This window comes from Tetrao urogallus, assembly GCF_951394365.1.
Source record: "Tetrao urogallus genome assembly, chromosome: 1".
Classification (NCBI taxonomy): Eukaryota; Metazoa; Chordata; class Aves; order Galliformes; family Phasianidae; genus Tetrao; species Tetrao urogallus.
In genome coordinates this window covers 103,089,543-103,106,445 of record NC_136813.1, presented here as the reverse complement: position 1 = coordinate 103,106,445, position 16,903 = coordinate 103,089,543, and the positions used below count along the sequence as shown (strand labels likewise).

General features: G+C 42.0%; 1 protein-coding gene across 1 annotated transcript; it reads left to right on the top strand.

Moving 5' to 3' along the window:
- Nucleotides 1-3,867: 3,867 nt before the first annotated feature.
- Nucleotides 3,868-13,976, top strand: GPA33 (glycoprotein A33; the record flags this gene model as incomplete). Its single annotated transcript, XM_079533796.1, has 7 exons — nucleotides 3,868-3,901; nucleotides 8,457-8,608; nucleotides 9,501-9,711; nucleotides 10,242-10,400; nucleotides 12,687-12,800; nucleotides 13,224-13,341; nucleotides 13,895-13,976. The coding sequence occupies 7 exons, from the start codon at nucleotides 3,868-3,870 to the stop codon at nucleotides 13,974-13,976; spliced, it is 870 nt and encodes a 289-aa protein (XP_079389922.1).
- Nucleotides 13,977-16,903: the final 2,927 nt, after the last annotated feature.

Here is a 16,903-nt window from a genome sequence, read left to right as displayed (position 1 = left end):
TTTACTGGGCCAGACAAGCAGGAACAAGAAAAAGTGATATACTGAATCTTGGGAGTCACACCAAGGGAGAAATGGATTTTGGATTACAGGTTTGAACAGATCCTAAAGTACCAAAAGAGGAAGAATTAGTTAATCTGACAGCTGTCTTCTCTAGACGATGCAAGTTTTAGCCATTTCTTAAAAGCAGTGCCACATGTGTTCATGTTAGTTCCTGCTAACTGAGACAGGAAGTGATCCAAATAAGTTTGCTTATGTGCTCCCATATTACTGTAGAATGGAGTTTAGTTTCAGAAGCACATACACCATAGACATCCAATAAAAACTGATGCTTTTAAGTCACTGAATTGCTTCAGAAAATCCACCTTGTGAATCTTTGGATACAACTGCATGTTAAACTTAGAATCATAGAATCACTCAGATTGGAAAAGACCTCTAAGATCAACCGGTTCAACCAGTGACCCATCCCCTCCGTGCCCACTAACCACATCCCTCAGTGCCACATCCATATGATTCCTAAACACCTTCAGGGACGAGGCCTCCACCTTGGGCACTTGGGCAGCCTGTGCCAGTGCCCAAGGTATTTATAGCACAATCACCCACAGGTAGAGATTCCAATAGGACCACATATGTTACACAGAGAATCACAGACTGCCTGAAAGTTCTTCCTTACCTCTTGTTGTAACAGCTTATGGGATCATGATGGCAGTTCTTTTAGTGGTGGTGTCAATGCCTATGAGTTTTGCAGCACATACTAGACAGGGAAAGAAAGTCAACACAGAAACCAAATTAAAATCTCTTAAAACTGCCAGCTATCCCACTGCTTCTGCACACAGAGCTCTACAGAATTCTTATAGCTAAACTGTGCATTTGTCTCCCACATTTATCAAAAACTCCCGAGGCCCTCAAAAAAGAACTGTTGGGAAAAATTATCGGGATTTAAGAGTCTGAATATCCCAAACTAACAGGAGTGGTAAACAGAGGGCATCTAAACAAGTTGCTTAATATCAGATTTATGTACGTGTACTGAACATGCTGAAGCATATTCTGTCTATAGAACTTAGGGTAACAGATTTATCTAGCTAAGTCTCCAAAAACAGGGCATTATCCATCACAGTGCCAACGTAGTTACTTACTGCCTATGGAGACATCTGTAGACAGCAAAGAGTTTAAAAAGCGTGATGGCCAGCTGCACTCAGTTAAATGTAACATCAGGTATTTGCCAGAGCTGCTTTCAGCCCTCCTTTCATTCTCCAGAGTACAGGTTTGACCCCAGCAGGCAGCCCCACACAGCCTCAGCACCACACAACCACTTGTTCATGCTCTCCAGGTGGGGTCAGGGAGAGAATCATGATGGTAAAAGTGCAAGAACTCATGAGTTGAGACAAAGACAGTTTTCTAAGTCCATTACAAGCTGCGTGCACAAGCAAACCCAAGCTAGGAATTCATTTGCTGCTTCCCACAGGCAGGCAGGTGTACAGCCATTCCCAAGAAAGAAGGGCTCAGCACCCATAGCGGTTCCCTGTGAAGACAAACACCATCGCTCTGAACGCCCTTCTCTTCCTCATTCTTTCTGCTTTTGCTGCTGAGCACGACAACATGTAGTGGAGGACATCCCTTTGGCCAGTCTGTGTCACTGTCTGGGCTGCATCCCTTCCCAGCTCCCAGTGCACTCCCAGCTCCTGGCTGGCAGGACAGTAAAGGAGCAGGAGAGCCCTTGGCTCTCTGCAAGCACTGCCATGCAACAACTAAATCATCAGTGTGCTCTCACCACTGTTTTTATCAAAAATCTACAATAAGCATGATATAACCCTCTACAATGGAAATTAACTCTATCCTAGCCCAAACCAAGACACTCAGTCAATTAAATTAGTGGGAATTTTTGCCTTCCAACTGTCCATACAGAACATGTGAGCAGTGGCTGGACTTTCACTGTACATGCCAGAGTGAATGTGTAGCTACCATGCTGTAAGCCATCGATCAGCTTATTCAACAGCCTTTTGCAGAGGAAAGAGAGGAAGTAATTTTGGCACACACAGCTGTTGAGCACGCCATGCACTTGGACAGATGAGCATAAGAGCTCTGAATACCTGGCTAAGATTCACAGAATCCCTAGCTGGAAGAGAGCCACAGAGATCATAAGATGCTATGATTTTCTTTTAAATTCCTAGGGCAAACTGGGAGAAACTGGCTTTTTGCCTGAGGAGGAGGCTAGAATTACAAAGGACTGTACCACTATCATTCATGATATCATCTGACAGATCTATGCAGGTACTGGTTTGTATTTCCTGGAAAAGTACAATAGAAAAAGATGTTACCACCTTGGATGATTGCAGAGTGGCAGGCACTGCTTGGAAGACTTCACCGATATCCAACTTCTGTTTTTTTTGCTTTGAGCTTCTTAGCCTTATTCTTACCCTTCCTTTTTCCGTTGACTTGCAACACAAGTTGGTTGCCTTGCTCAGGAACCTTCTATTATGTTCTCATCCATATTTCTCCCAAGCTGAATAATCACAGTCTACCTTAATTTTGCTTCATGTAGATCTTCTTCTGTACTTCTGACCAGTGAGACACCTTTCTACTGGATTCTGTTGTTGTTATAAGTTTACACGGCTTCAAAAAAGGATTGAACAAAGTGAAAAAAAATAAATGAATCTGTCCAGGGCTCCAAGTTTTACAAAGATATGGCACCAGGAAATCCCTGAGCTACAAATCATAGTCATGCATCACTGCACCTGGCCTCGATTCTTTCTGGACATCCACCACCGCTGGCTGTCAGAAAAATGGACAGTAGGCTTTTGGTCTTTCCCATTAATGCAGTTCTTACATTTTTATGCCTTACTCTCTACCTTTCCTATTTTTTTTTTTTAAATCTCTTTAGAAGGGGTTAGGGAATAACAGTACGTGCTGACAGCACTACAAGTACAAGAGCATTGTATTTTATATAGGTGTAATGATTTTTCATTTTTCTTTTCTATTCCTTCACTAATCATTTCTAGATTTACCTATCTCCATCACTAAGCACCTAATCAATTTTTAAGAGAATTATCCACAACTTCAGTATTCATCCTTGCATAGATTCCTCTCATCTGTTTTCATTTACGTTTAACAATATAACATTTGAAAATACAGAATTCCTAAGCAACTTTATAATTCAGTTACTCTGTATCTTCACGTTCTTCTACAACTCTTAAATTCCACTGCTCTCAATAGTTTTGTACCATCAGGAAACGTTTTTAAACTACTTTTCATTCCCTTTGCCAGATGATGCATGATTATGCTGTCATAGTTTTAAGATTGCCCAGGAGAAGCCCATGGAGGCAGACCCACCACAGAGATGAAGAACAACTACCAGAAGTGGATCCACCTGTGACAGACATGACCTGGCATTACCCTCAGCGTGCCTCGGCTCTCTGCTGCAGCAGCAGGGTGGTAGAATTGCAGGAGCACCAGGCCATCTTTTAGTCTGCATCACAGCTGTTAACTCAGACACGCCAAACAATGACTTCAAACGTTGTGTTGTGCACTCCTAAAATTATCGTACTCTTTGGATCGCTCTCTTTACGTACCTGTGTGTTATGAGAAACTGGGAGAGGCAGTTAACTGGGGGAGAAAGTTCACAAGAGGGTAAGTTTCCTGACTCCAGGGGGCAGAGAGCGGCAAGAGATATCAAATGCTATTGGTAATCCACCTTGCCATTCTGGGTGGGAGGAGGGGCAAAGCAAAGCACTTCAAAAGAGTATGAGGAAGCGGACCTGTGACGTCACTGTGCACTAGTCTTCAGCTAAAGTCAGTTTCTTCTCTAGCCACCTCCAAGTTAGAAGGAAGAGCACCCAGAGGTGAAAGGAGGGAGAAAGGAGGAGGACAGCAATGAAAGGGCTTCAGCTGTTTGTTTGCAGTGCAGGTGAGTACTGATTTGGTTGTATCTTCACGGGTTGGGTAGAAGGAAACAGCACAACAATATCTGAGTAATACAGCAGACTTGGTGTGCTTTGGTTTAATATAAGTTTCTGCGTGTTGATGGTCAGGCAGGTGTGTGCAGTTACCCTGTGCTCAATGCCCAGACTCACAGGCATCTCGTACAGCTACAAGTCAACTTTAGAAACAGGAAAAGAATGCTGTTCTTCAAGAGGCCGAAAAATATCTCCAAAATCAATTGTAACACCTTCCGTTACATGCAGCATTTTGTCATGAAGAAGGCATTTCCTCAACTGAAGTGGAAAAGTCCTTGAGTTTTATTCTTTTATACGTATATCTGCATGGAGTAGATGTCTCCATGAGTTTAACTCCTATTGTTCATAAATACTCGGTATGATCTGTGATCTTTATGTATTACTCGTGTCAAAGGAATGCACAGTGATCCCTGCCTATGGGTTTGCAGTTTGCCCCAGCCTTTATCAGGCTCACTCTTCCTCACCCTGCCTTGCAGAGTGTGAGTCTCACTGCTTTCGTTCTCATCTTCTCCTGCAAATGGTCCTGTGTCATCTTTCAGTCTTTATAGGAAGCTACTTACATGGAAACCACTCACAGTTTTTTAATCAAAAATCCTGAAAGCCTTGCTTCCACAAACAGACCCACAAGAAGGAAATTCACAAGGTTTAGCCCAATTAGAGAAAGGAATCATGCTCTGAATAAAACAAACATGACTTAAGTCATAATCTAGTGATCATTGTGTAAATCGCCTAACAGTGTTAGTATTTGTTCTCCTTTTTCCTTATCCTCACCCTTTATGCTATCTTAATTATGGATTTCTGCTCAGAGAAGTTTACCATCTGTACATTGCGTGAAGCTCTTGGCTGTCTGGGTAGGACTCAAAGGATAATTCAGAGTGAAAAAAAAATCATGGAAAAGGTATAGTAGTTTCCTACAGTGCACTAGAGCAGAACTACACAGCACACTGCGGTGTGGGGTGGGAACGCAAGAGCTGCCTTGAATGACTCGTACCAAGCTGTCACTGAAGGCTGCCTTCCACCGAACTTTCCACTGCAATGTGAGACTGACTGCTACTGCATCCTTCTTGCTGAATGGAAGGCCCCAAATTGGTCACTGTGAATCAGACAGAATACTTAATTTTAACGCAGATCTCACACGTGAGAGGTTTTCCCTCTCTCATGTCAGAACTGATTTTCAGCTAAGTTTCTTAGTAGAAATTAAACCCACACATTTCCTTGTAAAATGTGAATTAATACTTTTCAGCTCTGTTCCTCACTAGACTAACTAACCAAGGCAACTCAGCAATAACAGTCCTGCTTGATCAGAATCTTTTCAGCATGGAAAATAGCCCTTTAATTGGTTTCAGCTCTACTAATTGCCCTTCACTCTGTTTTGATACTACACATTAGCATGTGTACAACAACAAATGTGAAAGTAAACACTGATTTTCTTCCTTTGCACTAGCACTAATGTTTTAAATTGAGTAGAGGGAGGTAAGACTTTTCTCAATTTCAAAAAAACATTACAAACATACTTCATAATGATAAAAAGTAATCCTAAGGCTTAAATCTGGATGATGCCATCCATCTATTGATAAAGCGGCTACTTGTCCCCACTGTTTTCCTCAAGTTCTTTCAGAACTGATTCTCCTATCCTTTCAGTTAAGAAATGGGGACTAAATCTATTCAAAATACACGCCAGCAGTAACCAGCTGGCTGTTGGTGATTTTGATGGGATCAAATGTGGGGAGAAAAAGGATGGAGAGAAATCAGCAAAGTAAACGGCGCCTCAGGATGAGATCATGCAGCTTCCCTGAGAGCCAAAAGATGTAACACAGGCAACATGGGAGTTAAGAAAAAGATGTCATAGGTGAAAAATAGGAGAGCATCAGAAGATGTTGGGCATTAGGATGACAGCAACACACAAATAAGACATCTCTCTTGTTACGGGCTGTTTCTTCAGTACACAACTGTTCCATGACCCTGCACTGAAGATGTTTGGGAAAACAAAACAAAAGCCAAATCTCTTTTATTGTAGGATTTCAGTCATCCCACTGGAAGAAGCCAAAGCACTTCTGAGTGAAGCCTTAGGGCTGGACAGTTTCTCCTCTGCCTCAGGGCTGAGTTAATGACCTGTCAGTGAAGCCTGGCCTGGTGGAACAAGTTTCTGAGTGACAAAAGGATCAGGAAATTGGTTTTGCTCCATCTTCTAGTACAGATTATGATGCTTTCCACCTAAATGCAGGAAAGCATCTCTATCCAGTTGCGACAGGCAACAAGATGGCTTTTATAGGTGCCTCTCATGCAGGGGGAATGATTAGAAACAGTCAGAAAGCCTTTAGGCTATGGAAGCGTGGCCATTGTGCTGACTGCTGCAGAGCTGGGAAAGACCAGGGAGTGGCTGCAATAAAACAACTGTTAGAAGTACTTTGCCCTGCTAGTTTCCCTTGTATGGCTGTCAACAGTTACAGATCACAGAATCACAGAATTGTAGGGGTTGGAAGGGACCTCCAGAGATCATCGAGTCCAACCCCCCTGCCAAAGCAGGTTCCCTACACCAGGTCACACAGGTAGGCATCCAGGCAGGTCTTGAACATCTCCAGAGAAGGAGACTCCACCACCTCCCTGGGCAGCCTGTTCCAGTGCTCCGTCACCCTCACTGTAAAGAAGTTCTTGTGCACATTTGTGCGGAACTTCCTATGCTGCAGTTTCCAGCCATTTCCCCTTGTCCTGTCTCCACTCACCACTGAAAACAGTCTGGCCTCGCCATTCTGCCCCCCACACCTCAGATATTTATAGACCTGGATCAGGTCCCCTCTCAGTCTTCTCTTCCCAAGGCTGAACAGACCCAGTTCACTCAGCCTTTCCTCATAGGAGAGATGCTCCAGGCCCTTCACCATCTTCGTGGCCCTCCGCTGGATTCTTTCCAAGAGATCCCTGTCTTTTTTGTACTGGGGAGCCCAGAACTGGACGCAGTACTCCAGATGAGGCCTCACCAGGGCAGAGTAGAGGGGGAGGATCACCTCCCTCGACCTGCTGGACACGCTCTTTTTAATGCACCCCAGTAAGCCATTGGCCTTTTTGGCTACAAGGGCACACTGCTGGCTCACGGCCAACCTGTCATCCACCAGGACACCCAGGTCCCTTTCCGCAGAGCTCCCCTCCAGCAGGTCATCCCCCAACCTGTACTGGTGCATGCAATTATTCCTCCCCACTGATGAATCAGTGCCTTAGAGAGTAGAAACCACTACTGCCATGAGGAAGAAACCAATATGCATACTTAATAATCAAGACCACAGCAAACTCAATTACAGAGTTGAGAACACAGACAGGTGGCAACTTTGGCTAGAAGCATCCTGCTCCGGTCGATCAGCATTTTCTTACCAGGACACTACCAAGCAGAAAAACCAATCTTGGCAGTTCTGCTGAAAATGCCTGAAGCTTTCTGAAGACAGCTGTGGAAAGGAGGGCATCTCCGCCCTGCAGTAAGGAAAGAGTGTGTAGAGGAAAGAAAAGGTGTGTCTGCTGTGGAAATTCCCATCCACCTCATCTCAGGAGACAGAAATGCAGCAGTTTTTGCAGGATAGGCCATGTCTACAAAGAGACTGAAAGGCCATTTACTGTGGGGAACAGACTGGATCCAGTAAGCAGTTACAGAAGGTTTTGTCCCTTACTGGGGAGCAGATCCGAGTGCCAGCTGTCCCATACTAACCTGTGGTGAAATCAGAATCTTTTGGGTCCTTCCATCGTTATTTTTTAAGGGAGAATATAGTACACTGCTATTACAGTCAAGGATTTGGTAGTGCTGATTTGCCAACAGCTCATTTCTGTTGACCTATGGCATGTGGCTGTGACAATTTTTTGTCTAAAAAAGCTTGTATTTACAATCCTTGTGCAACTCACACTGAAATCCAGATGTGCTTTGTTCTCTTCCTTTTGCACTCCATTTCCTTGTGAATCTCAGACAAATAGAAACATGGCTGAGTCAGGCCCTACAGCTTGCTGGATGCAGTATTTTGCTCACATCCTTCCTGAGGAGCACCAACTCAGAAACTCCAGAAACAAATCTCCACTACAGCATGCCCTTCTCAGGGGAGCATACATCCCTCTTCCATCTTCCTCCTTACTGGACCTTGCTCCTCCTTGTCGCAGGAGTGTCTCTAAGTGGCATTTCCTGTCCCTTCTCCCTCCATTCTGTCTGGCTTCAGATGCAGAGTTTCCAAATGGTGCTATACAAAAATACAGAAAGAGGGCTCAAAACAAATTGAACCTTTATAAACTCCTCACAAGTGCTTGTTCAGGTAAATAAGAGGGAAGTGAGGCAACGAAAGCAGAGCTTAGCTTTCCACCATCCTGTGCCGCAGCTCCCTAAAGAGGGTCAGCAGCAGCATATGTTGCCTCCTGCTCAGAAAGGAATGCCACGACTAACAGAGGGAAGGCTGTAGGTTATTGTGGCAGGTAAAAAAGTCAAACATGGACAGCGGATGCCATTAGTTTTGCTGACTAATGAATTTATTCTGTTTCTAGTTCTGGCGACTGCTTATGCCCTCACTGTGGAAACACCTATCAAGGAAGTACAGGTTGCACGAGGGAACAACGCTACTCTCCGTTGTAATTTTAATACTAATATTGCCACCAACACAGGAGATTTTGTTGTCTGGAAGAAAATCCTCAGTGCGGTAAATCAAGTTGCATAAAAAAAAACATATGATAGGGCATCCAGGAGGGAGGTGGGAGGAGAGATGGAAGCAGGACAGTGGGAACGTGTTTTAGAAGGAAAGGATCCCTTCAAGACTTTCCTTAGTCTCAGACCTATGCAATTAGAAACTTTGATGGTAGATTCAATTTAATACAAATCTGCTGTGTGATATTAGGCAAGTCCCCACCCTTCTTTTCTTTCTCTTTTGGTCTTGCATCTGTATATTGAGGATACATTACTGTATGTACCTTGGGTTTATATCTGTTTATGTATGATCTATTCAGATACTTTACAAAAAGCTTTGTAAATTTTTATGTATATGTAGTATACATATATTGTGTAGATATGTATTTGATGCTGTATAAAAAGTTTTAGTTGATACTAGCACACGGAGAGATTCTTGAGGTCTCTTACATTCAGAGGGAACACAACATAAAGACCTCTTATAAAGGTCATAAAGACCTCCCCAAGTTGCTCTTGGGGATTAATGAGAGGAGAAGCAGGACTTGAAGCCCTCCCTGCAGTAATTGCCAAGGGTTTCTTCTCCTAAGATCATTGCTGAAAGAAGGCAAGGGAATATGTATAATCATAGGAGGATTTTGTTGACACATGGATACCAAACAAGTCTCACAATGTCCTATCAGGAAAAATAAAAAAGACCCAGCAAAAGAAATTGGCTGTCTCGGACTAGAAAAGATGTAAGGAGGATTCCAGAAACCCTCACTCTTTTGAACTTCCAAGATGTTGGTTTTTTTCCCTGTTATTCTTTTCCGAGTTATTCTTCTCTTAAGAATGAGCTAATCTATGGAGTTAGACCATAGGACTTGCACAGAAGAACCTAAGATTGCTTAGTTTCCCTCCCTCTCTGACAGGATGATGCTGTCACTAGGTATTTTGATGGGCTTGTACAGTATGGCAAGGGCTATGAGAACCGATTACATTTTACTGGCGATGTCAACAGCGGAGACATCAGCATCACCATCAATGAAGTAACCATGGAAGACAACGGGACATACGTGTGCAGCGTCCGTCTACGGGATGACCCCCCCCGGCAGTCTGCACTCACGAGTCTTTTCGTCCTCAGTAAGCATTAGATTCATTAGATAATCCATTATCATTCTTCTCAAGTCCATACTGGTTTTTGTTCTGTTTTTATATAAAACTGACTTTCTAACAGGAAACAACCATCTCTCAGTAAATCATAATCCACAATCCTGTTTTTAGTCTTTTCCTACAACTACAGAAGTAGGTTGGAAGGCTTAAAGCATCCAACTCCCTTGGATATTTTACTGTAGAAAATATTTAGAGTTGTACAGGTCATTTTCCTAGTAACTTAGTAAGTTCATTGCAGACCTCTCCTCGTGCATTCTGGCTTGTCATTCTCCAGTTATCACAGGAAGAGTTACCCAACATTATTAGAGATATCCCAAAAAGTATCTTACATTTTCTTGTCGACCAACATGCACAAAGAAGGAATACACAGGTTAGGGACAATCTTCCTCTGAGAAGGCTCTGTTCCTCTGTTCAGGAGGAATTAAAAAAAGAGATGCAGGAGATGGGTTGAAACAAAATACTACATATGATTAACCAAATTCTGTTTTTCCTTCCTTCAGTTGCACCATCCAAGCCAGAATGCAAGATTGTGGGCACAGCGGAATATGGACAGACTATCAATCTAACCTGCTTCTCTCACGAGGGCTCCCCAAAACCCACATACACCTGGCAAAGCTTCAGTGTACAAAATGAGCCCCGTGTACTAGAAACAACAAACGGTATGGGAATTTCAAAGACACAAGGCTTTGAGCTCTCTCTAGTTCCAGGTTACAAAGACTTTGAAATGCAAATTAAAAAAAAAAAAAAAAAACAAAAAACACTCTAGAACTCTTTTTCTAGGAAATCCTTTAACCAGGATTTTAAGAAATTGTCCTTTTCACACGATATATTCCTGAGCAACTTAACAAGGTGAAAAGGAATGTTACTTGCATTAACAGTGGTCACTGAGACTTGCATTTTAGTTCTTACTGGGCAAGAAAGCTGTCACACTTTGGAAGCGGACAGAAATAATTCCTACTCAATTGCGGGATGTAAGGGTGGGATAGTATGAGGAATAAAATCCAGTTTTCTAACTGGTGTCCCTTTATATCTCAGCTCACTTGAGAACAAATAGGTCACTTTCAGGAGTTAAGGCAAACAAAAGTTGGTTCAGGAAGCTACTTTCCTTCCAGAGATGACTCTTAAGCCAGAGGAAAGTGCAATGAGAAATAGTTGCACCAATTCCTACTTAGAGAATAAAAGAAGCTTCCAATTCTTTAGGACTGTCACAAGAGCCCTAATGTTTTATTTGCTTTTATTTTTACATCAGAGTCTGAGAAAAGGTTATGAGAATTTCCATGGACCTCAGGTAGAATTATTCATAGAAAAATGTGAATTTAATAGCCTTTAAAGTGCAGTATCACAGGACCCAGATTTATTACTGAAAGCCACTTTCTTCCTGATATGTTAAAGTCCTTTCTTCCTGATATGTTAAACTCCAAAGAGACAGACTACACGTCTGAACCTCTCTTTCCTGGCTTAAGTTATTGTAGCATTGCTAAACTAAATATGTTAAGGCTGTAGGCTATTCAGCTCCCAGTAGGTGATCCTTGTATAAATTATGCCTCCTCTCCTCCCCCCCAAAAGAAAAAAAAAAAAAAAAAAAAAAAAAAAAAAAAAGGAATCTACACAGAAACACAAACCACAGTCACTTGACTGGCCGCTAAGTGGTGCCGGTGCATCAGGCACAGCCCTACGCACACACCCTGATTTGTCTTCTCAAAGCAGCTATCTGCCCACTCCTGCCTTCATTCTGTCCTTTCCTGATCCATTTCCATATGATTTCTGTTTCCATCACAGCACTGCTGTCCAGTAAGCAAATCAGGTGTCCCCGACCCCCCTGGTGGTTGGACGCCCCACTGTCACTCCAAGCAAAACACTTCTTACTGCGCCAGGCTAAGCAAGACCCATTCCACAGAACTCCCTCACGATCCACTCAAAAACTGACAGCATCTGACACACGTTCTTCCAATTTGACACAGCAATTAAAGTTCATATAGTAGAATTTACAGTCCTGAGAGCTATAAACATCGTATTGGAGGAGGAAAGAAAACGTGAAGCATGCTCAGATAACAGACTTTAAAAAAAATGAAACCGGTGGAGCTTGTTAATTCTTGGCTTGCATGCTCTTTTTCTAGCTGGCACTAGGCGTCAGCAAAGACTAAACAGAATCTCTGTCCCATACAAGAGATGGAAAGAACCGAAAATCACAGGGAACATATCAGAAAAGCTACTGAAGAGCATTCAGAGCTTTTGTATGTTAGAGCAGAATTTGGACCTTTATCAGTAGAAAACAACAAAGTACTCATGCAAGCAGCAGTTGGAGATGTAACAAGCACCGCTTGACAAACAGAGCTAACATTTAGTTACAGTTCTGCGCTCTGCTAGCTTGGATAGGCAGTGTCTGGTGTCAAAGCATTCCTGTGTCACTGTACTTTTTCTTCCTTTATTTTCACAGCCCAGATGGCCTCTCTTGGAGTGGAACATTACTGCCCCCTCTGCTATATAATTCAAACCTGAAATCCCATGGGTTGGAGGACTGAAGAACTTTTTGCCATTTAACAAGTTAATTCATGAGATGGACACTCATCCAAGTCAGACCACTCGTTTGTGCCATCTCACATTCCAAAGCAAAAAGGGCTCATGGCCATTTACCCACCACAAAAAAAGCTGTCGCTAAGCATACATACTTCCTTATCCTCCACCCACAGTTTTCTTGTTTTCTTTCTAAAAGGAATGTTCCAGTACTGCATTTTCTGTAATGAAAACAACACACTTCCATTTGTCCTCCTACAAATCACACTAAGACCTAGAGACTAGCACGGAAACACCTGAGCAAAAGAGAGCAATCTGTCAACTTCTTCTCACTCCTTCCATCCTGGGCTACTACTGAAGGGCTGCTGTCCCCATTTCCTTCCCTCCTGAAATTCTCTTCTTCTCCTGACTGGACTTTTGTTTCACAACAGGAGAGCAAATAACTCTGAAGAACATCTCGGCAGACACCTCCGGCTTTTACATCTGCACTTCAACAAACAGTGTGGGAAAGGAATTTTGCAACATGACAGTCAGCGTTGTCCCACGTAAGTCTATTCCTTTGAAAGAATCGTACCAGAGGACGCAGCCCAGCTAGCTGTGAAAGCGTTAACAAGAGCAATGTAAACAAAATAGTGAAATTCTGCTTTCTTTCAAGAAGTAACACGTTAATTCAAAACGTGCTTTCAGCATAAAGAGCACTCAGAGTACTCACTAATGCATAGAGCTTACAGAAAGCCACAAGTGTACATAACAAACCTGAACCCCGAAAGCGTGAATCTGATCTCGATAAAGTACAGCTGTTGTTCTGAAGCAGGGCTGTTCCTGTAGGCTTATCAGCTACCCAGTACAGGACTAATTCCAACTGCTCTAGTCAAACTCTGTCAGTAGGATCTAAAGGCCAATGCTTGTGCTGATCGCATTTGATAACATTCTCAGCGCAAAGAGGTAATTCTTTTCCTCCTTTACAGCATCCATGAATATTGCCCTTTATGCAGGCATCGCTGGAGGAGTTCTTGCTGCAATTTTAGTTATTGGTATTCTAGCCTACTGCTGCTGCTGTCGAGATAACAAGGACTACAAGGAGACGTAAGTACCTCTCTCTCAAAAAAAGGGAACAGAACATACAAAGGATTCACCTTCTCCCTCTGGCATCAGCCCAGGGAGGAGAAAGCATGGAGAAAAGAAGTCACCAAGAAAAGTATGCACTGCTTTTTCTCCCTTCCATTTCTACCCCAGTACCTCCCATCTCATCTCACAGAACATGCCCTTATCATCAGATGCCTTTGTGGTCCCTGGGGCAGAACCCAAACATTCCATCTTAGAACTGAATTTTCATGTCCCACTCAGCCCAGTCCTTTTTTCATTTCTCCTAGTCCCTACAGCTGTTTCTGCCCTTGCACACCCTGATCAACGTTACTCCAAGAAAGACCACTGTAAGAAGAGTAACATGAGTAAAGATACTCTAGTCATCCTCTCTTCATATAAGCACCAACCACCAACAAGACTTAAATTACAGAGTTTGGTTTGGTACACTTCTAGATCAACCTAGATCAATCTAAAACCATTCTAATGCAAAATTTCTTCAGTATAATTTCTAGCTGGTTCTAACCAACATTTCTACTCCTGAATAACATTTTAGGGCAAGAGAAGATCAAGATGAACACATGCAGAACATACCTATGGACACTCAGAGCGCAAAAGATGCTTCTGAAGATGAATGAAGCAGGAAGCCAATGCCATCTTCAGGTTTTGCCGAGGAACAGACACTACTGTAGAAAAGAAAGCCTAGAAGAAAAGAAATATCTATATCTTGTCACGGGAAGTATTTAGAATAGCCAAGTAAAAACTAATGGCTTTGTCTTGTAGTTTCTGAGGGGGGGGATAATATTCTTGTTACCCTGGAAAGATGTGCTTAACATGCACCGGGTATTAATATTTAACCTCACAGTAGGAAAATGCATGTGAAGTGCTGTTCCACCCACTCATCCAAAAATAACCACTCTTCTCACCATCCCACTTACTGTAAAGGAAGCCAGACAAGTCTATTTGGAGAAAAGAGTTGCTAATATATCCCTAGATCCACAGAAGGTTTCAAGGGCACTGATTCTAAGTTACAAGGAAGAGTGGTCATGCTTATGGTGCTATGCAAACATCAGAGCTTGCAGCATTGTCCAGTGCAGAAATTATTTTAGGCAAGATCAAGGCAAGATTAAAGCAACATTTTTATGGACATTTTATCAGATGTATTTTTGTATGTATTACACAAGGTACATAAGAATAAAAATATGGAAAAAAAAAAAAAACCAAAGATGAGCAAAGTCTCCTGTTTGAAGCAACAATACTTTGGTTACAAGAGTCTGAAATATATCTTTCAAGAAGAGCCAGCAATCCTCCTACGCACAGGCAGTGCATTCTAGATTTTAAACTGTACATGTCAGACTCCCAAGAATAACAGCCTTCTGCCTGCCTTTGTTTTGCATGATACTCTAATCATAGCCTTCATTTGTAGTAATAACGACTGCAAGGACCAGAATTCTTTACGAAGTGCATCCAAACCCAAATCTCTCTGGCAATGAAAAGCTTGAAGCACAACTCAGCAAGACATTCTGTGGAACTACTTCCACTGCTTCGTTTAGGTGCATGACTAAACATTGCAAAGATGGATCACCAAAAAAAGAACTGCACGCAGAAGCTGGAGGAAGGTAAGAGAGCAAGGTGTGTAACTCAGAAACAGAAGAAAAAAATACAATGGCACATCTTATTCTCTTTTGCAATGAGAAAGAAGCATCCAATTAGCATTTTAACAAGTTTTTACTGCAAAACCAAAGCTGTAACTTTTACGAATGTTTCAGAACACCCGTCAGTACTTCCTGTGTCCTCACAAACACTTAAACCCTTGGGCTAAAGAGGGCTTCTTGTCACAGATAACAGCATAGATGCTCAAAGGCCTTAACTGGAAAGACCAATGAAAGGACATAACTACGAATACTATTTGTTGCCAGAAACTGACTCTGACCTCTAAAGCATTTATATATTGTGTAACTCATTCCGTATTTTTCACTCTCTGGATGTGTGACACTTAAGTGCTGCTTGTCAGCTGAAGTTTTGCACCTTGGTCATTTTAGATGTAAATAAGCACAAAAATGAACACATCTGCATTAAACTATCTACAAACAAACGAGAAAGAGCCGCAAAGTACAGACAAAATTATTAAAAGACCCTCCAAAGCCACAAATTCAATTCTAAATAGGTCCCATAAGAACCAGCAAGGAAAAGGTGAGAGAGAAACATGACAGCCATTAAAAAGCCACTTACACTCTGCAATGCTAAGTTCTATTCTTCCTTTGGAAATAAATTGAGAGCACACAGAGAGCTGAGATACTTCACTGCTCATGCTTTATTTTTTATTATCTTTTTTAAATGAACATTTTGAAAGCAGCGTATTTTTCAAAACACTACACGTGTAGCAACTAATTTCTTAAATTCAGCCAGCCAGAAATATATGTATTCAAATTCCTAGCTACTCCAAGGTTTCCCTGTGACTGAATCCATCATTTGTACAGCACATAAAGCAGGAATAGCTCCAAGAGTCTCTAATATACTCTGAACTTCAAACAAAACTAAAGCAGTGCCCCCAGCACATTTAGGATGAAAACAGGAGAAATGAACGACATTTAATGAATTCCTAGGAATTCATGTACGCTAACTTAATACCTAACTTCAACACCCACCCCCTCACAAGGTGGGAACTGAGCAGAAAAGGAGTGACACTCCACACAGTCTAAGGCGTATTACTATTTGGTAACATTCAACTTTCAGGCAGAAGAATATGCACGTCTATGCTTTATCTGTGCATGAAAAGAAAAAACAGCCAAAGAACACCAGAACATAAGCGCTCACAAACCATTTTCTCACCTGCAGGACTACTGAGATCTGCTACCCAAACTGGGAAGAACAGCCACAGTATGATTTGGAGACATTGTTAATAGCAAGATTTCTTTCAGTAGGCATACTAAGATATTTAAAAGCTATCATTTTTTCTCCTTCTAATAGTACCTCAGAAATCTAGAAGTTATTTCCTATATAAGGAAGTGTATGAAGGAAACAAAAAAAGTCCATTTCAACAATCCAGCAAGCCAAAGAAGAGTAGGTAAGAAATGCCACACAGAAATTGAAAAATTGGATTACCCTGCACTGCCAAAAGCAATTACACTAACCAGGACTTCACCATGTTTCCTTCTTTCATCTAAAGGTAACTACATCTCCCTAGAAAACTGCTACTGCTTAAGAGAACTGCTCTTTCAATTCTTGGCTCTCCCCAACTCTCCCCCCCTTTTTTATTTTTTAATTTGCTAATCATTTTCTGAAGGCAATATATGGTTTAGTGAGGGGAAAAAATGTTCATTTCTTGTTCCTAGTAGCAGTCATTCAGTTTTTAATGTTTATTCTTACCCTGGCATTTTTTAGTCAAGGAACTCCAAAGGTCTATTAAATGTGGCAAGAAAATCATCCTCATTTATGAGTGACAAAAGCAACGGGACAAAAATTATATGCTCTGACAGTAGACACAGATGATGACACAGCAGAAGCATGGATGTAAGGCAAAATACTTTTATATGCTCTACAGGGCAAACTCCTCTGTTCCTAT